General features: G+C 43.7%; 1 protein-coding gene across 5 annotated transcripts in view; it reads right to left on the bottom strand.

Moving 5' to 3' along the window:
• Positions 1-852: 852 nt before the first annotated feature.
• GCNA (germ cell nuclear acidic peptidase) overlaps positions 853-20,964 on the bottom strand; it is a 106,653-nt gene continuing 86,541 nt past the window's right edge. For 4 of the 5 annotated variants that reach the window (XM_075580853.1, XM_075580856.1, XM_075580855.1 and 1 more), the window contains 5 exons: positions 11,060-11,222; positions 9,300-9,444; positions 2,568-2,706; positions 2,250-2,454; positions 853-1,787 (listed from right to left, as the gene is read on the bottom strand). In XM_075580853.1, the coding sequence (XP_075436968.1) occupies positions 1,538-1,787; positions 2,250-2,454; positions 2,568-2,706; positions 9,300-9,444; positions 11,060-11,222 (902 nt within the window). In that variant the 3' untranslated portion in view covers positions 853-1,537. The remainder of the gene's footprint in view (positions 1,788-2,249; positions 2,455-2,567; positions 2,707-9,299; positions 9,445-11,059; positions 11,223-20,964) is intronic. The other variant, XM_075580854.1, reaches the window with a different exon arrangement.

The following is a 20,964-nucleotide window of genomic DNA, read 5'->3' as shown; positions in this document are numbered from 1 at the left end:
CTAGGTATTATATTGTACACCGCTAATCCCGTGTTACATTCTAGGTATTATATTGTACACCGCTAATCCCGTGTTACATTCTAGGTATATTGTACACCGCTAATCCCGTGTTACATTCTAGGTTTTATATTGTACACCGCTAATCCCGTGTTACATTCTAGGTATATTGTACACCGCTAATCCCGTGTTACATTCTAGGTTTTATATTGTACACCGCTAATCCCGTGTTACATTCTAGGTATATTGTACACCGCTAATCCCGTGTTACATTGTAGGTATTATATTGTACACCGCTAGTCACGCCTTACATTCTAGGTATTATATTGTGCACCGCTAATCCCATGTTACATTCTAGGTATTATATTGTACACCGCTAGTCACGCCGTAGGCTTCGCGTATAGTGCCTTGCGATGGTGTGCCGAAACAAATACATTGACTCCGTCGCAAGCGCTTATAGTAAGCGCGACGGAGAGACCAAAAATTTTGAAGCCGGGTAAATTTGATTAGTTAGACAGTCGCCACATGTGACTGTCTCTAAACCAATCAAATTGCGAGGCCCGCCCCCTTAGCAACGTCGCTAAAAATCAAACTACAACTTTCGCTAATGACGTCATCGCTTGCGTCGCCAGCACTATAAGCGCGGCCTTACATTCTAGGTATTATATTGTACACCGCTAGTCACGCCTTACATTCTAGGTATTATATTGTTCACCGCTAATCCCGTGTTACATTCTAGGTATTATATTGTACATGGATAATCCCGTGTTACATTTTAGAACTCCGATTTCAAGTGCACTTTCCTGATATAAAATGGGACATAAATTAACCCTTTCACTGCAGAGTGATGCCGTTGTTTTCAAAAACACTTTATTGTAAGGACCAAAAGAAAATGCAAATACATAAACACACAGAAAAGGTTAATTGATTTCAGTAATAAGGTTACAAGTCAACAGGATTTGGCTGCAAGTGAAGATAACTTTAACACATTCGAAATTGTCCCTGAAATCCCTAATAAAATTATCCCCTACACAATATGGTGTGAAGCACAGATCATAAGAATTGGGTTTCCTGCATTAACTTCCCATTCCTGCCTTCACACCATACTGAACCAGGTTCTGTGAATTAGACTTTTACCTATAAAAGTCAGACACACAGAGGAATATTCGTGCCCTCCATAAATATGCCTGTTGGCTACATGAAAAAAATCAACCATAATATTATTGAGGGGAGGAAGCTGGGTGACAGTCAATAGCAACCTGGTAAAGCTGGCTAACTAAAGCAGGCTCAGATCATACCAATATACGATCTACTTAGCTGCACATTGATAATACAGCAATTTATTGCAAAATTTGCTCAAACACAAAATTCAGCATACAGTACAATAACAAAAACACATTATATAGAATTATCTACAATAGGAAATGCTACATATGACAACTAGGTTTTTGTAGGGTCGGAGCAAATAGCTACAGCCCAATTTTGCATGCATGTTTTACTCCCTCTCCCATGGAATATGTTAGAACTTTCAGTACCATATTTAGGAATCAGAAATGTTGGTCTTTGTAGAAAAATCAGCACTGAGTTTCCGCATTAATCCTGCATGACTCAGCCCAGTCATTTCTTTCTTTGCCGATCCATAATTCTCTTTAACAAACTTAGCGAAGGGGGCGAGTTGAGTATTTGAAGGAGTCCCATCTTTTCGAGCTGATGTCAACAGAACCAGCTTCCCCTGACACACGGCACAGACGAACTTTTGTATGTCCAGAGACTTTGAATGACGCCCAATTCTAAAGCCAAGAGACAAGTAATAAATTAAGTTTGGATATTTACCCTTTGGGTTCCTAGTGATGTAGATAGCACGACATCGCCATGGGGGCACTGAGGGGGCATCCTGGCATAGTATCCAAGTCTTATGCTATTTGCTCATTTTCTAGGGGAGATCATCTGGAGCGCTTAACACTATCGGTCCGACTGAGCAACGGAAGAAGCAGACCTCTGCTCTTCCATTCTATCACCGACATCGTCATCACGTGATTACTCCCGTGGAGTTATGTGGTCGCAAAGTGCTAGAGGGGCCATCTGGCACAAAGGGTTAAAATGCATGACATTATGTGTGATGATTTCTCCAAGTTATTCAGTCTTAGAAAAAGAAATGGCTCCCTAATTAGAGACCGCATCATGTCACTCATGAGAGGACATTAAATAAAAGAAAAAAAGCTAGTAAATAATTAAGACAAAAAATAACTCACGTGTTCTTGCAGCGGGAGCACTCATAGTTGAATTTGTAATTTATCTCATAGGTGTGGCATCGAGTAACCATCGGCAGCTCTGGGTGAATAACTGTGCATTTGCTAGCATAAAATCTCCAGAACTGACCATGTCCATCTCTAACTCCATGAATCAACCAGGTGGCCGCATGACATATTTCATGGATTAACGTGTCTCTAAGCCGCTCTAAAGAGGGAAACATTTTATTCTTAAAATCCGTTTTGTGATGGGGGTGGATTGAAGAAGCTGAAGGTGAGCACAGTAACATTGTAACACTTCTTCAATGGATAACATCATACCTGCAGAATCACAGACTTTCTCCGAAAGCTCAATCCTAGCATAGCGCTGCAGCTCAGGGCATCTCATCTGTCCAGTTACACAATAACCAGCAGTTTTCCGCATCTTTTTATTCCAGATTACTTCCATATTCTTAGGAAGCTGAGGAAAAAAATTACATAAAAGATTTATTCCAGCAAAGGAACACATTTTAACAACAATAATGCTATTAAACAACAACAACAAAAAACATCTACTACTACTACTACATCTAAAAGACTGCAACAGAATGTAAGATCGACCCTACAAAGTTAAGTACCTTAATGACAAAAAGATTAGAAAATAAAATATACACTGTATGATCCTTTAAGTGTGAGATGGGCAGGCAAATTAATGCAGAGGTATTAAACAAATTATTTGCCTCTGTTTACCAGGGAAGAATCAAGTGCAAAAATAGTGCCACTGGAGGAAGCCACAACCTCTATATTAACAAGAAATTAGTTAAATGAGGAAGTGCATAGGCGGCTTGCTAAAATTAAAGTAAATAAGGCACCTGGCCCTGATGGCATACATCCAAGAGTTCTTAAGGAGCTAAATTCAGAAATAGCCAAACCATTATATTTAATATTCAAAAACTCAATTTCCACAGGCTCAGTACCACAAGATTGGCGTAAAGCAGATGTGGTGCCTATATTTAAAAAGGGAGCTAGATCACAACCGGGAAATTACAGACCTGTAAGCCTGACTTCAATAGTAGGGAAACTACTTGAAGGTTTAATATGGGATAATATTCAGGAATACCTAATGGAGAACAAAATTATTAGTAATGGTCAGCATGGATTTATGAAGGATAGGTCATGCTAAACTAACCCTATTAGTTTATTTGATGAGGTAAGGAGGAATTTAGACCAGGGTAATGCAGTTGATGTGGTTTACTTAGATTTTGAAACGGTGCCACACACGAGATTAGTGTATAAAATAAAGGAAATAGGTAAAAATAGTTGTACCTTGACTGAACAAAGGTTGAAGGATAGACAACAAAGTTGTCATAAATGGAACCTTTTCAGGTCAGGCTACAGTTGTGAGTGGAGTACATACATATATATACACATATATACATACATACATACGTACGAAAGAAAAAATAAGTAGCGCCACTAGTGAATAATTATGTGATGTAATTCTGTGCAATATATAAATAAGTGTAAAGTGATGATTCCAAAAAATGCTTAAATCCTATATATAGGATAGCTTGTAATGAATATAAATAGTGTATTATAACAGTGTCAGAAAACTAAAAAACACTCTAATTACATAAAAATAGAATGAATATGCATATAAAAAAATAATTATATATAAAGATACATGTGCAAGAGTCCAAACCCTAGAATAAGTCCTGATGGGTAGATCAAAACAAAGGTACAAAGTCCAGGGGTCCACTGCTGCTCTCAGATGGAAAAAACAATTCCAATGGAGATTCTATAGGAACAAAGAGAAAACAGAGAGCACGCACCCCATAGCGTAAAATTGTACATTTAATAAAAATAGGGATGAGGAGATTAAAAACACTCACAAAATTAGTATTAAAACACGCAATTTGTGATCATATCACCACCAACGAGGCAAGCACCGTCCCGAATCACGTCGACAGTCCAACAGGAAATCTCTGCCGATTCACCAGAGTATGGCCTCAGTGTAACTCCCAGCACGCTCTGGCCGTAATGACGTAATGTCGTGATTTGTCGTTTCATCACAACTTTGCAACTTTATCAAAGGGATTGCTTACGTCATTACGCACGTGCACGCTTTATAGCGTGCTGGGAGTTACACTGAGGCCATACTCGTATGCTACACTGAAAGCAGCTACGTGAAACACCTTCTGCGGTATCCAAATAGAGGATGAACTTGTTCTGGTGAATCGGCAGAGATTTCCTGTTGGACTGTCGACGTGATTCGGGACGGTACTTGTCTCGGTGGTGATTGCGTGTTTTAATACTAATTTTGTGAGTGTTTTTAATCCCTCTCCTCATCCCTATTTTTATTAAATGTACAATTTTATGCTATGGGGCGTGCGCTCTCTGTTTTCTCTTTGTATGTATATATACACATATACACATATACACACACACAACTTTATGGGTAGGACATCCCTGCTTCAGCACGGTCTTGCGTCCTTCCTTCTTCCTGGGGTTAACAAACTAGGCAGTCCCAGCAGACTCCGCTGCCACCGTCCAGCGGGTCTGGGGACTATGGCAGCCTCTTTGCTGGGGAGAATGTTCTCTCTCCCCCCTCTCCTCTGGGGAAGCAGTCTCTTTCACCCTTTGAGAAAGCACCCTGAGAGGCGAGATACGCGTCAGGGGATACTCTGTGCTTTTTAATATTGGCTTACATGCCTCAATAAAGTATTTTTTTATAATTCTATACCAGCTTCGTTTTCCAGTGTTGCGGTGCCCAAATTTTCTTTATCAATATCTCTCAGGCTGCGCTTATAGTGCCTGGCGACGTCGCTCTAAAACAAAAATCCATTGACTCCGTCGCAAGCGCTTATAGTAAGCATGACGGCGATGGAGTGCCCAAAATTTTTGAAGCCGGGTACATTTGATTTTTTAGAGACAGTCGCCACATGTGACTGTCTCTAAACCAATCAATCAGAGAGCGCTGTCCGACGCCTTCGTGACGTCACTGGCCTTGTCGCCAGCGATGTAGTTGAAAACTAAATTATAACTTTCGTTAGTGGTGACGGCATCGGTCGCGTCGCCAGCACAATAAGCGCGGCCTCAGAATGGCAGCTCTGTGTCTGCCTTAAAAAACAATTCCTTGTTCACTCAGGAGTCCAGCCTCATTAGCTGCAGCTGAACTAGCTTCTCAAGGGGAAATTAACCTGTAGGCTGGAAAGTATACTATCTGCAGCACTCCAATCTATACAGGGAGTGATGATTGTATCACAATACACACACACACACACACACACACACACAGAGACCAGCCAGTCTACTCCCAATCACTTACAAGATTTTTAAGATACTTACTAATCGGCTGACAACAGACCATGGATTATACTCAGCCTAGAGAACAAGCGGGATTTTGCAGTGAATACCACACAATGGACTAAGTCGTACAAGAAATGATTTCCCAAAGTAATGAATAAGTTCTACCACTCAGTTTGATTCGGTCTGCTACTCAGTGGTCCAAGCTGCATTAAGAAGACAAAGTGTTGAAGAATTGTATATTGATATTGTCAAGAACATTATGACGATGCCACATCAACCATTAGTTTACACTAGCTGAGAGCCCCGGCGTTGCCCGGGATGTTTGTTGTGTGGGGGTGGCATTTGGGTGGGGAGTGGTCCACGCGGCCCATGGCCGTGTCACCAAAGCTGTTCACTGCAAAACTTGAAGAATTGTTCAAGATATTACGATTAGCATAAATTTGGAGAAAAAAAAGTCATCCAAATCAACCTTGAATACTTGAGTCAGGTACGACTTGCAGATAACATTGTTCTTTTTGTCACAGGTGTAGAAAATCTACAGCAACAAAATCAGAGAACTCGCTGAAGCAAATAAGAAAGTGGGCCTCTATATAAATCTCAGCAAGATAAAAACATGTTCAACAAATGCGTAAACTCTGCAAAGATGAAAAATAAACTACAGTACAAGTCAAGGACTATGTCTACCTTGGCCAGCAAGTAGCAAATTGATGGGAACTTTTACAATTCAAACAGGAGAATGAAGGGATAAGAACATATGGAAGAAAAAAACAACAATCTATAAAGGGAACCTTCCACGGTGACTCAAGAGGAAAGTTTGCCCAGTTTATTTTGCCCGTGCTCATGTATAGATTTGAAACATGGACCCTAAATGAAAAGATAATTCAGAAGCTTCAGACAACTCAAAGTATGGAGAGATGTATGCCGGACATTACCAGAAAAGACAGGAAAATAAACTAATGGATTTGAAGCAAAAAAGTCTGTGACATTAGCACAAGGGTGAAGAAGTTAAAATGGCATTGGGTCGGACATATCACATGAAGAAATTACCCTTGTTGGACAAATATGGTACTCAACTGGATTCCAAGGGAAATGAAGACCAAGACGACAACCAAAAGTAAGATGGGAGGATGAAACCAGACAGTTTGTTGGAGCAACATGCAGGACAGGCTTGCACCCACAACACTTGTAAGATCCTTGGGGAGGCCTTCCTCCAGCAGTGGGTCAACAAGGACTGAAGACGATATAGATATATAGTTACATAGTAGATGAGGTTGAAAAAAAGACATATGTCCGTCAAGTTCAACCTATGCTAAATTTAGAGAACATATACTTTATCCTATATCTATACTTACAGTATATTGATCCAGGGGAAGGCAAACAAAAAACCCCAGTGAAATATCATCCAATGATATCTCATAAGTGAAAAATAAATTCCTTCCTAGCTCCAATAATTGGCAAACAGATTACAACCCGGATCAACATCCTTCCCATGTTTACCTATTTGGTATATTCCTGTATACATTTAGTTTCTAAAAAGATGTCCAACCTTTTTTTTTTTAAACAAATCTATTGTATCTGCCATCAGTCGCCATGGGTAATGAATTCCACATTTTAACTGCCCTTACTGTAAAGAAGCCTTTCCTTTGTTGCAGGGGTTCCAGTACCAATCCCTGAGGTACTCCACACATAAATTTAGCTCAACCTGAAAAAATTCCATGTATGACAACTCTGTTGACTATCCTTCAACCAGTTTTCAATCCAGGGGCAAATATGTTTACGGAGTCCAATTTGCTTAAATTTTGTACACCAACCTCGTGTGGAACCGTATCAAAAGCCTTTGCAAAATCTAAGTAGACCACATCAACTGCATTACCCTATGTCTAAATTCGTACTTACCACCTCAAAGAAACAAATTAGGTTAGTTTGGCATGATCTATCCTTCATAAATCCATGCTGACTATTACCAGTATTTTATTTTTTTAAATGAGGTATTCCTGAATATTATCCCGTGTTAAACCTTCAAGTAGCTTCCCTACTATTGAAGTCAGGCTTACAGGTCCACAATCCCCGGTTGTGATCTAGCTCCCTTTTTAAAAATAGGCACCACATCTGCTTTACGCCAATCTTGTGATACCGAGCCTGTGGAAATGGAGTTCTTGAATATTAAATGTAATGATTTGGCTATTACTGAATTTAACTCCTTGAGAACTCTTGGATGTATGCCATCGGGGCCAGGTCAGCACTACTATTGAAATTGATTCGTCCCTGGTAAACACAGAGGCAAATCATTTGTTTAATACCTCTGCTTTTTTCCTTATCTCCAATAACCTCCCTGCCTATCTCACACTGAAAGGGTCCTATATTATCTTTTCAATTTTTTTTTGTTAGTAAGTGTAGGTGGACGCTCACAGAGGTATGCAAGAGTCTGGTTATAGTGAAATTAAATAAGGCTTTTATTGCGCCTGTTTCCTTAACATCCGGAAACCATCCAAACAAGGGGTAAACAAAGTTTCTATTCACTTGGGAGTATTTCTAGTGAAATACTACTGTATGCAGTCCACACTCCCTTTAGATAAGCATGTCTCCCAGCCCCAAACATATAGCATGAAATAAGCAGATAAATAAAGTCTCATAAATGAAAGTCTTATCTGTTCCTTGTGGTTTGGAGGGAAAATCTTCTCTGTTCCTGCATTTCTACCTTTCCTCAGGTTTTGTCAGCATTCAGGTTTAGAAGTTTCCCCTGTGTCTTGAAAGCAGCTCTGCTGTTTCTTCTGGCAGGGCTCAAGACAAGTTGTGAGAGTCAAGGACAATCTCTGCTCTGTTTCCAAGTTCAGCTCAGGTGTGAGCTAAGGAGTCTCTCTTCCTGTCTCAAAAGACAGGCTTTTCTAAGCAATCAGGCAGGTGGTGTTTGTTAATTGACTACCAGCAGTTAACCACCACACTGTTGGATTAGAGGCACATTTCCTGAACAGGGATAACTCCCCTGTTACAGTAAGGTACTTAAAGAACTTTTAAGGTTGATCTTAATTTCTGTTGCAATCCTTTTTTCATTAACCATTTCTCCTAATTTGATTACCCTTTTGCATCTTTTGTTACATGCCTTATAATTCTGATACGATGTCTCTGTCCGTTCTGACTTAAAGAATCTAAACGTCTGCCTCTTTTCCATTTCCTCCCCTACCTGTTTATTTAGCCACATTGGTTGATGTATTTCTTTTATACTTATTACCCAAGGGTATACACGGATAAATGTGTTTTTCTAACAATATTTTAAAGACTGCACATTAATCTTCTACATTTTGCCCTGCAAAAACATCATCCCATTGTATTACTTGTAGATTAGACCTCATTTTATTAAAAGCTGCCTTTCTAAAGTTTATGGTCTTTGTTGAATCCAAGTAATCTGTTTTTTGATCATTTATTTTAAATGAGACCATGTTATAATCACTGTTACCAAGATGTTCCAGGACTTGAATATTTGTTATTACTTCTACATTGTTTGATATTACTAAATCCAGTATTGCCCCACTTCCTGGTTGGGTCCTCAATAATTTGGGTAATGCAATTGTCTTTAAGTACCTCTAAAACCTGTTTCCTTGTGCTGTAACGCTAACCTCATTGCCCCAGTCTATGTTTGAATAATCAAAATCACCCATTATGCAAACATGACCAAGTTTTAATGCCTTCTCCATTTGCAAAAGTATTTTAGCTTCCTCAATCTCACACGTGACTCGAAGCAGATTCTAGATCTTGAAAAAAACACACCTTCTGATCAAAAATTGTGCAGTTATAAAAACTGTACAGTCTGTGTGTCAGTTCTTCTTTCTTCTGCTTGAAATTCTTCATATAAGGTGATTTTGGGTGGGAGAGATCTTGCAGGAAACAGTCAGGCACTTTACAGGGAGTTTTCCTGCAAAGACAATATTAAGTCTCACTCAATGTGCAACAATTCCAAATTAAGGAAAGATCCTTTATCAAACCATGCACAGTAAAGGGGCTTATGCTTTTAGTATAGAGCAGGGGTGCACAAAGTGGGGGGCGTGCCCCGTGGGGCGGAGGGCGCGGGGTTCACAGAGGCCCCATGCGATTCCCGAAGGCATTTAAATTAATGCCAGGGTAGCTGCAAGGCCTCTGTAAACGTCTCCTTACCGTGGTTCAGACGGCTCCTTGTGATACGTCGCCTTTGAAACGTGGCTGAGGGGTCATGCGACATCGCTTTGCCATGGCAACGTGGTCATTACGCCGTGACGTCATTACGCCAGAGCCAAGGTAAGCGGGGGGGTGGAGGGGGGAGGGCACGAAGAGAGGGGGACAGCTGGTAGGGGGCGTAAAATTAAAAAAAAAAAAAAAAAGGAGTGCTGGTATAGAGTATGCCAAGAAACTTAACCACATGCATGTATCAAATAAGGCATGTACCAAATAAAGCATGTACTCAAAAAGGAGAAATCACAAAATCACAAGCAAAAATAATCTAAAAGTCAGCCAGATACTTAAGCCATGTACTTGCTGTGTTATTAGTCAGCTCCAACAATGGGTCTTTTTACGTTTGTTTAGTAGCTTTTCAAAGCGAACCGTCTTAGGCCTTCTAGTGCTGGCGGCACGTTGCGTCAAAACAAATGTATTGACGCCGTCTCGTGCGCTTATAGTAGGAGCGATGCGACGGCACGATGGCTTTGTACAATTTGATTTTTTTTTCAGCAACTGCAGCGTGACGTCGCGTCGCCGGCACTATAAGCGCGGCCTTACAATGAACATTTATAGAGATAATACAATTGATAAATGCCCATCGGGAATGTTTCATGTGTTCCACTTGTAGGAAATAAATGACATGCTCAGCACTAGTACTCTTCAATCATTAGAAATGCTAAAACAAGTATTTATCACTCAAGATTCACATTGACATATTGGGGAAATGGCAGCCCTCTTAATATCAGTCTTATTGTGGAGGCTGACATATTGGGGAAATGGCAGCCCTCTTAATATCAGTCTTATTGTGGAGGCTGACATATTGGGGAAATGGCAGCCCTCTTAATATCAGTCTTATTGTGGAGGCTGATCTCTCCGGATTGCAATATCATAACAATAAAAAGGGAAGGATCACATTGCAAAACACAAGGAACAAATGTTAAATGGCTCAACTACCCCCCACCCCCCAATAAAGGTGTACCTGAAACGGCTTATTTAAAGGGATATGTAAAGTACAGTATCCCTTTATACTGTCGCAAGTTGTGCTAATAACTTTATATTGGATAAGGGAAATATACAGATGGATAAAGCAAAAAACTACTGAAACAGGAAAAACAGATCACAGGAAAAAGGTTACATAAACTGGCAGTGTGGAGGGTCTACGTTTTCTATATTAATAGGAACCAAAACATCGCTAGACCCTGATTTTCCGCACAAGTACCCGTGTAATTTTTTTTTACTATTTACTGTATATTCGTTATAATTTCTGACTTACGAGACACTTGTACAAACTGACTATCAGCAGTGCTCTTCCAACATATACAACAAAGATCACATACACATGGTCTAAACGCAGCTTCTCGGGGGGATCAAGGGATCCAATGAGGGCTTCGTCTGAAGGAAAACACGAACTGGATTGCAGCAGACTCTGTGGAATACATTTTCGCCTTGAACCACTCCCTGTGTTTGTTAAATCAAAGCATGGTACTTTTGTTGGTTCTGCTAAAGAAATAAAAGAAAAATATATTAAACCCTTACATACAAAAAAATAAGAAGGTAGGGGACACCATCTTGGGGCTTAATCCTTTCTTGGCAAGCTCTGCTGCTCTTTCTGTATGTATGTATGTATATAATATATGACACACAGTGGCAAGAAAAAAAAAGGTTTGTGATTAAAATGAAATTATGGAACTTCCATAGTTTTTCCATGATAACCGTCTTGAACCAAAATCAGTCTTTTCTTAAATATCCAATAGTGTATATATTAACCAATTCCATGTCTTTGGAAACAAAACTATGTATGCATTAGACAATGAGTAATTAAGTGTCAGGGTATGTGCAAAAGTGAAACCCTGGTTTTATCAACAAAATTAAAGGGAATATTAAGAATCAGGTTTTTAAATAATTAGGTACATCTTCAGGTGTGAGCTTTGGTGGTCCCCATCATAAATAAAGATCAGAAACTTTGTGTTTTGTTTCATGTGAGTTTAACTTACACAAAGAATTATGTTCTATGATCACTTGTCAAAAGTATGATATAGATACATTTATCAACTGTGACTATGAAAATGTAATTTACTGACTCCAATGCCCATGTGGCAAACAATATGTGGGAAGAACACTAGAAAACTAAAAATCAGATTAGCAGAACACATTACTAATATACAAGAGGGCTTTCTACAGCATAACCTTTCCAAACATTTAAAAGAGAATCACTTTCAAAACCCATAAGGGTTACATCTGTATAGGTATTGAAAACGTACGGACTAGTTGGAGGGAAGGAAACACTAAACTTTATTGTCACGGTAGCTTATGACAGGCTGTAATTTACACCAAAAATATATATAAATATATATATACCTGGGTTTGAACTGGGACGAGACTTAGATATGATAAAATGTAATTAATTCCTTGATAAAGGTGAACACACAAAAATGTACAAATAACAGCAAAATATAGACACTTATTTACAAGATGAACATGATGAAAACAGCCCCATCTGGACTGGCAGTTTCATACAGCAATCAGCCCAAGACATTGCATGGCATTTCTTCTCAGCAATCAAGATGGTATAGCACAACCGGCCTGATGACATGCAGGCATGAAGACAATGAACACATGAAGACTTGAAAAACATGAACAACACTGGATAAGGGCTTGACCACAGATTATATACCTTTTGTGGCCCTATCCGTAACCTTAAGTACAGGTGATTGGTTTTCAATTACCTCCAGCCACTCACTAGCCTGGGAACACATTTTAATCCATGCCCCCCTGCTTGTTGGGACATGCGCAGTAGAGCTCTGGGGTCTCATTTCTGAAGCCCCACATTTACATCAGGAATGCCAGCCAGTCAATCCATTTGGAGTTCTGGCAGGAAAACCTTTGTTGAAAGGTGTGAAATGGGACACTTAAAAGCTGCTCTGGTTTGAGCCTCCTCCGCCCTTAGGTAAACAGGGAGGGTGACAAAACCCTTTGAACAATACTTAAGTCCTAGACAATGGGTCGCCTCTTGGGCCATCTGCTATCCTGGTATGCAAAAGAATTTCCTCTGGGTCTTTGTCCATACCTTGGGACACAGTATTAAACATAAAACAAACGTATTAAAATATCCGGTTCCGTTGGGTCTAGCAGGTCCAAACTTCACAGTTATCATTGCCAGAACTGGGACACCATATGATCCAAAAAGCGACTTGCTACGACCTTCGGAACCGGAGATACACAAATGCACATTAAATCATTTTTCACTTTAATACAAAAATCTCCGCTAAAAAGAAATCTCAGCTTTTCACTAAATTCCCATTGAAAACAACGGGCTCTGCCGCCATGGGTTTCAATGGAGCAACTCCGCCATTGTAGTCAATGGGGTTTCCTGCCATAGACTTTCAATGTGGAACCGCCGCCATTGAAGTCTATGAGAAAATCCACAAATCTTTACATTCGTCCATACTCCGTCTGGTTGGTCTGAGGGGGCTGGAAATGGGCATGCATTAAAGCCGGAACCTTGGCTACATGTCACCCAAATCCCATCCATCTGGGCATTCCAGAACCGGAGATATGGACTTACACATTTCAACATTTTACACTTAGTCATTTTTTCACCATGCGGTTTTTCTCCCATTGGAATCAATGGTATAAGTCCCGAACTTTCAAGGGGGTCCATACTCCGTCGGGTTGGTCCAAGAGGGTCAAGGCTGGTTCTGCAGTGATGCCGGAGCAGTGACTACAGATACCCCAAACCTTGATCCTCTGGTCCCTCCGGAACCGGAAATATGGATTCCTAAAATTCAGCATTTCACACTTATTCATTTTTCTGAGCCGTTTCTGCCGCCGCCGGCAAAGCCTATGGCGCGACCCGCTCTATCTGGTTCGACCCTTATCGGGGGTCCAGGATTCGGGGACCCAGTGGTGGTCGAGTGGGGGGAGGTCTAGGAACTAGGGACAGAAAGAATTTTATTTCTAGGGCCCCCAGAACAGTTTATTCCCACGCCACTTGTCGTTGAACTTGACTTGTAAGTGATCAAAGCTCTCTTATTGAAAATGTATCCGCTTTGCGGTTAAGCTGCCAACTTGTTCCTGGAAAGCTCTTTCGAGGGTTTCTCCATTGAAGTCAATGAGCCCATAGACTTTCAATGGGAAACCGCCGCTCTCCCTCTCGGACGCCATCTGCTGGTCTTCTCAAGAACCGGACACCACAGCAAGATTCACCATTAAAAAGCATTGAGCCCTAATGGCGGCCTATGGGAACCTGCAAAATGGTGCCTGAAAAGGCAGGAAAATTACACAAAGGGCTATAATCACTATACCACTATTAACCCTTGTACTCCTGGATGGATCCCAGTGTGTGTGTGTGATGCAGACACTGATAAACAATAAAACATGGGAAGAACAGGGAATATACATTTTCAGGTTATGACAAGGGTTAAATCACACGTCTGGGCCTCAGCCCGGTTAACCCCTTGTCTCCCTGGTGAGGTTAGAGGGTGGCCAATTGGGGTGTAACCCCTTTAATCCCGGGCCAAATCCTCTCCATCGTCACACCTCCCCTGCTCAATGGGTGCCTGGTGCCCCAGTCGCCTCCCCCAGGCCCTGGGGTACCACTGGCGCCCTTGACGCACTCAATAAGTCCTGAGGGATTGGCCTGGCAAAATTGTCCTCCGGCATTGTCCAGTACATTGTCCTGGCCACAATGGATTGTAAAGTCCAGATCTTGTGAAACAGGGCTCCACCTTGGCTGCCGGGCATTCTCCTTTGCCTCCCTCTGCCCCCCACCCAGTGCTTTGGGAACCAAGTCCATGGTGCAGGGGCCCCGGTGCAGTCCAGGCTGCACACTGCCCAGAGACTGGCATATGTCTGCATCTGCAGGAGACCAGCTATCCAGCACAGACCGTCGCTTTCCTGTCAACCAAGTCTGGGAAAGGGCTATGTCAATATTCTGTAGGGGCCCTACCTGCCCTGGCCCTGTGCCCACCTGTAGCTTCTCTGCTACACTCCTGACTCTCTTCCCTGGCTGCCTTTCTACCCACAGCCTCTCCTTTGGGAACCCAGGGGGATCTGTCAGAGGGGTCACTCCTGGCCAGTCAGAACAAGGGACCTTCTTCCTACCTAGCCCATCCCTAGCTTCTGCCAGCTGCCTAACACCCCACTGACCTATCTCCCCCTGCTCCACGGTGCCTCCCTGCCTAGCCTCCCCTAGGCCCAGCACCTCAGCCTGCTGCTTACCTCCCTGCAGCCCACCTTCACTCCTCTCTCCCCTGGGCAATCCTATCCCAGACACTGGAACTACCTGAGTGCACCTACCTCCCTGACCTTGTCTCCCCCTTACCAGGGATGAGCTCAGGGGCATCTCTCCAGATGCAACCGCCTTAGCTCTTGGCTGGCAGGTATCTCTGGGGTGGCACAAACTGGCCACTGTCCATGATACCCCCAGCCCATAGCTAGGCTGCAACAGGGGGTTGCTGATCTGAGAAACCCCCTGAGGCTCTGCCAGGGTAATGGGGGACTCTAGCTGCCATACCTGTTGCTGTACCTCCCCGGCTACCACTAGCCCTTCTTCTCCCACTGAGAACTGATGCTGGCTACCTACCTGCAGCCTCCCCTCACTCCGCTTCTCCCTAGCTAATCCTAACCTGGATCCTAGGGACACCTGAGTGAGGCCATCTCCCTGACGCTGTCTCCCCATTACCGGGGATGAGCTCAGGGTTGCTGGTGCAGATGCACCCACCTTAGCTTCTGGCCGGCAGGTAATCTGGGGGTGGTCTAACTTTGCCACTACCCCTGAAATCTGGGGGTGGTCTAACTTTGCCACAATCCCCCGATACCTCCGGCCCGTAGCAAGGCTGCAACAGTGGGGCTCTTAACTGAGTCCCCTTGCTGCTCCGCCAGGGTAATGGGGAATCCTGACTGCCCCACAAGCTGCCATTCCTTCCCCTCCCCTCGTGCCCCTATCTCCTGCCACCCCTAGAGTGAAAAACAGGGTACAGTCATAGGGAAAAATAAGTCAGGGTCAGTCTGCGACTTGGTCTGGCTTACCTCGCTGGTCCCCGCAGGGACCGCCGCCTTCGTTGGTCCCAATTGCAGGGGGACTGGAGTGGCTGCCGCCGGCAACATCTGGGCCGGTAAGCAACGGGCCCCCGCAGCAGCGCCCGGGGTTGGCACAGGGGAAACGATGCAGGACCGGGGTCCCAGGTCTTTGTGGAGAAACACCGCTCCATGCAAACCAGGTAACAAAACCCCCTCCCGCAATCCCTGTCCCTCCCCCCACTCAGAAAGGGCTCCGGCACTTTGCCGGAATCGCGGCTCTTCTGCCGCCGCCGCCATGGGCGAGCCCCGGGTAGCTGCCGCAGCAGTACCCGGCGGTGATGCAGGGTCGCCAGCGTGGTTTGTGGGGCTCCGGTCATCGCTGGGAATCGCCGACTCCGCCAAACCATGTGAAACACCCACCTCCCGCAAACCCCAACCCTCCCCCCAAATAAAACTGCCGCCGGCAGGATGCCGGAGTGGCGGCTTCTTCTCCACCGCCGGTTCTCCGACGGGATCCGGTGGATGGCCGCTGCTCTCCGCCGCTGTTGCTGATGCAGCCCGTCCAGGTTCTCCAGGAGACATCCCGAGGAGGGTTGTCGCCCCGGCTGGGCAGGAGCCATCAGAGGATGCCGCTAACTGAGTCATCTTTTCCGCAGCTTGTGAGCGTTGGCCCTGAGGGGCTTCTTCGCCCGACCGCGCACGGTCAGGGCACTGGGCATTATTGTGGCCCATTTGTTGGCAGTGCCGCAGCAGCTGCCGGTGCTTCTCCGCCACCGGTGGACTAACCCCAGCAAGGGGCAACGGAGTCCAAAGTGGAGTTGCCTGAGCGCCGGGCTCAGGGAGGGGATAAGCGGGTCGGTGCGGTACCGACGCCAGGAACTGAGTCCACTTCGCCGGGAACCACATCTTGCCCAACGCACATACCAGTGCTAGCTCTTTCAGGGAAAATGGACGGGCCACTGCAACGGCCGTTACCTCTCCTGGTGCAAGACTTCCGTGGTTTCCAAGACCACCCGCTCCCTCCACAAGTCTCTGCCGTCCCGGAGCTGCTCTCCGGGCGGTTTGATGGTTACAGCAGCTGCAGCTGTGGATCTTTGCTCAGCCTGCCGGGTTTCATGCTCACCCATTGCTGTCTCTCTCTCAGCCTTGCTGGCTGCTGGTCCCCGCGCCGATTTGATGCACTCCTCCGGTCTCAGTGCCCGGCTCCAGTCAGACGGATGGCCGGCACTTTGGTTCTGGAGGCAATGCTTCTCACAAGTAGGGGAACAGTGAGGAGGTGCCATATCTTGTGTTATATGTTGTACACTGTGTGTTCAATATCTTTAGTCCCAGGAACTTGCAATTACCATCAAGTTCCCACTGGATCACAGTACCCCGCAGAATACTGTAATCCAGGTCCAGTTCAATCCCACCGCTGCCACCAGTTAATTACAAGCTTGTCACTGTAGCTTATGACAGGCTGTAATTTACACCAAAAATATATATAAATATATATATACCTGGGTTTGAACTGGGACGAGACTTAGATATGATAAAATGTAATTTATTCCTTGATAAAGGTGAACACACAAAAATGTACAAATAACAGCAAAATATAGACACTTATTTACAAGATGAACATGATGAAAACAGCCCCATCTGGACTGGCAGTTTCATACAGCAATCAGCCCAAGACATTGCATGGCATTTCTTCTCAGCAATCAAGATGGTATAGCACAACTGGCCTGATGACATGCAGGCATGAAGACAATGAACACATGAAGACTTGAAAAACATGAACACTGGATAAGGGCTTGACCACAGATTATATACCTTTTGTGGCCCTATCCGTAACCTTAAGTACAGGTGATTGGTTTTCAATTACCTCCTGCCACTCACTAGCCTGGGAACACATTTTAATCCATGCCCCCCTGCTTGTTGGGACATGCGCAGTAGAGCTCTGGGGTCTCATTTCTGAAGCCCCACATTTGCATCAGGAATGCCAGCCAGTCTATCCATTTGAAGTTCTGGCAGGAAAACCTTTGTTGAAAGGTGTGAAATGGGACACTTAAAAGCTGCTCTGGTTTGAGCCTCCTCCGCCCTTAGGTAAACAGGGAGGGTGACAAAACCCTTTGAACAATACTTAAGTCCTAGACAATGGGTCGACTCTAGGGCCATCTGCTATCCTGGTATGCAAAAGAATTTCCTCTGGGTCTTTGTCCATACCTTGGGACACAGTATTAAACTTAAAACATAAACGTATTAAAATATCCGGTTCCGTTGGGTCTAGCAGGTCCAAACTTCACAGTTCTCATTGCCAGAACTGGGACACCATATGGTCCAAAAAGAGACTTGCTACGACCTTCGGAACCTGAGATACACAAATGCACATTAAATCATTTTTCACTTTAATACAAAAATCTCCGCTAAAAAGAAATCTCAGCTTTTCACTAAATCCCCATTGAAAACAATGGGCTCCGCCGCCATGGGTTTCAATGGAGCAACTCCGCCGTTGTAGTCAATGGGGTTTCCTGCCATAGATTTTCAATGGGGAACCGCCGCCATTGAAGTCTATGAGAAAATCCACAAATCTTTACATTCGTCCATACTCCGTCTGGTTGGTCTGAGGGGGCTGGGAATGGGCATGCATTAAAGCCGGAACCTTGGCTAAAATGGTAAAAGTCCCCAACTTTCAAAGGGGTCCATACTCCGTCGGGTTGGTCCAAGAGGGTCAAGGCTGGTTCTGCAGTGATGCCGGAGCAGTGACTACAGATACCCCAAACCTTGGTCCTCTGGTCCCTCCGGAACCGGAGATATGGATTCCTAAAATTCAGCATTTCACACTTATTCATTTTTCTGAGCCGTTTCTGCCGCCGCAGCCGGCAAAGCCTATGGCGCGACCCGCTCTATCTGGTTCGACCCTTATCGGGGGTCCAGGATTCGGGGACCCGGTGGTGGTCGAGTGGGGGGAGGTCTAGGAACTAGGGACAGAAAGAATTGTATTTCTAGGGCCCCCAGAACAGCTTATTCCCACGCCACTTGTCGTTGAACTTGACTTGTAAGTGATCAAAGCTCTCCTATTGAAAATGTATCCGCTTTGCGGTTAAGCTGCCAACTTGTTCCTGGAAAGCTCTTTCGAGGGTTTCTCCATTGAAGTCAATGAGCCCATAGACTTTCAATGGGAAACCGCCGCTCCCCCTCTCGGACGCCATCTGCTGGTCTTCTCAGGAACCGGACTCCATAGCAAGATTCACCATTAAAAGAGCCCTAATGGCGGCCTATGGGAACCTGCAAAATGGTGCCTGAAAAGGCGGGAAAATTACACAAAGGGCTATAATCCCTATACCACTATTAACCCTTGTGCTCCCGGATGGATCCCAGTGTGTGTGTGATGCAGACACTGATTAACAATAAAACATGGGGGGAACAGGGAATATACATTTTCAGGTTATGACAAGGGTTAAATCACACGTCTGGACCTCAGCCCAGTTAACCCCTTGTCTCCCTGGTGAGGTTAGAGGGTGCCAATTGGGGTGTAACCCTTTTAATCCCGGGCCAAATCCTCTCCATCGTCACATTTATTTCAAAACAAGAGACCAGATGTATGGATACATTTCATTAAAAAATGCTTCACCCAAAAGGTCTAAATATAGACATTGATTATGAAGTCTGACTAAATGTCAGGTCAAATAGAGATGTAATTTCTCAAACAGTAGTCTTTAGAATGGTGAGTGCCTGCCCCCCCAATACATCTAGCCATATATCTGTGATGAAATGTCCTTCATAGAGTATATCCCCACATCACATAACTTTCCTATAGAACCTGAGTCTATCTCTTATGTGGGCTGAATGTGGTTACATTTTTGAGTATTATGAGATCGAGACTGGTGTATTATTTAATACGCAAGTTTCACTCATTTTACAGATTTTTTTTATATTGTTTTATATTGTTTTATAATCTATATAAACCATAAAGAGTTTATCTTTTCCGATGTGCGTTTAGGACTGTGTGAATTTTATGCTGATTGTATACATTCTATCGTTAAGATTGTGAGGCAGATCCATCTGAGTACTACTAGTGCCATCTGTGTAGCTCCCAATTATCCTAATACCATCCACTCCTTATTTTGAGAGCTATATAAAAGGGATAGATAGGGACAAACAATCATACCCCTGAGGAAGCCAACTATAGCAAAACGTGTAGGGTTAAAGTTTTGGATATCCTATGGTAATCACGAACGCTTAGAATCCGGTGACAGAATGAGGAACAGCTGAGAGAAACGTCTCGGTGGGAATCCCTGACATAACTGGGGACGAGGCGAGATCCCACAGAGCGCAAAACTGACCTTAAAGACAGCTCAGATGCGGTGGGAAATATTACCCACGTACCTGCTTGGCTTGCCGGGATGGGTCCCAACATGCCTATAACATCTTACAAAAATGTGTGTGTAAAATATATTATACATAACACACAAACAGAAATAATTGGACACTGACAATTTTAATAATTTTGCCTCTGTATGCCACCACAATGGATTTGAAATGACACAACCGAGATGCAATAGAAGTGCAGATTTTCAGCTTTAATTCGAGGGGTTGAACAAAAATATCGTATGAAACGTTTAGGAATTTCAACCATTTTCATACACAGTTCCCTTATTTCAGGGGCTCAAATGTAATTGGACAAATTAACACAATCACAAATAAAATGTTCATTTTTAATACTTTGTCGAGACTCCTTTGCAGACAATGACTGCTTGAAGTCTGGAATGCATGGACATCACCAAACGCGGGGTTTCCTCCTTTGTGATGCTTTGCCAGGCCTTTACTGCAGCTGTCTTCAGTTGTTGTTTGTTCGTGGGTCTTTCTGCCTTAAGTTTTGTCTTCAGCAAGTGAAATGCATGCTCGATCGGTTGAGATGAGGTGATTGACTCGGCCATTGCAGAATATTCCACTTCTTTGCCTTAAAAAAACGCCTGGGTTGCTTTCGCAGTATGTTTTGGGTCATTGTCCATCTGTAAAGTGAAGCACCGTCCAATCAACTTCACTGAATTTGGCTCAATCTGAGCAGACAATATATCCCTATACACTTCAGAATTCATCCGGCTGCTTCTGTCTCCTGTCACATCATCAATAAACACTAGTGACCCAGTGCCATTGTAAGCCATCACACTGCCTCCACCGTGTTTTACAGATGATGTGATATGCTTCGGATCATGAGCCGTTCCAAGCATTCTCCATA

Source organism: Ascaphus truei (genome assembly GCF_040206685.1).
Source record: "Ascaphus truei isolate aAscTru1 chromosome 16 unlocalized genomic scaffold, aAscTru1.hap1 SUPER_16_unloc_1, whole genome shotgun sequence".
NCBI lineage: Eukaryota > Metazoa > Chordata > Amphibia > Anura > Ascaphidae > Ascaphus > Ascaphus truei.
The sequence above is the reverse complement of the archived record's forward strand: the minus strand, read 5'-3'. Positions and strand labels throughout refer to the sequence as shown.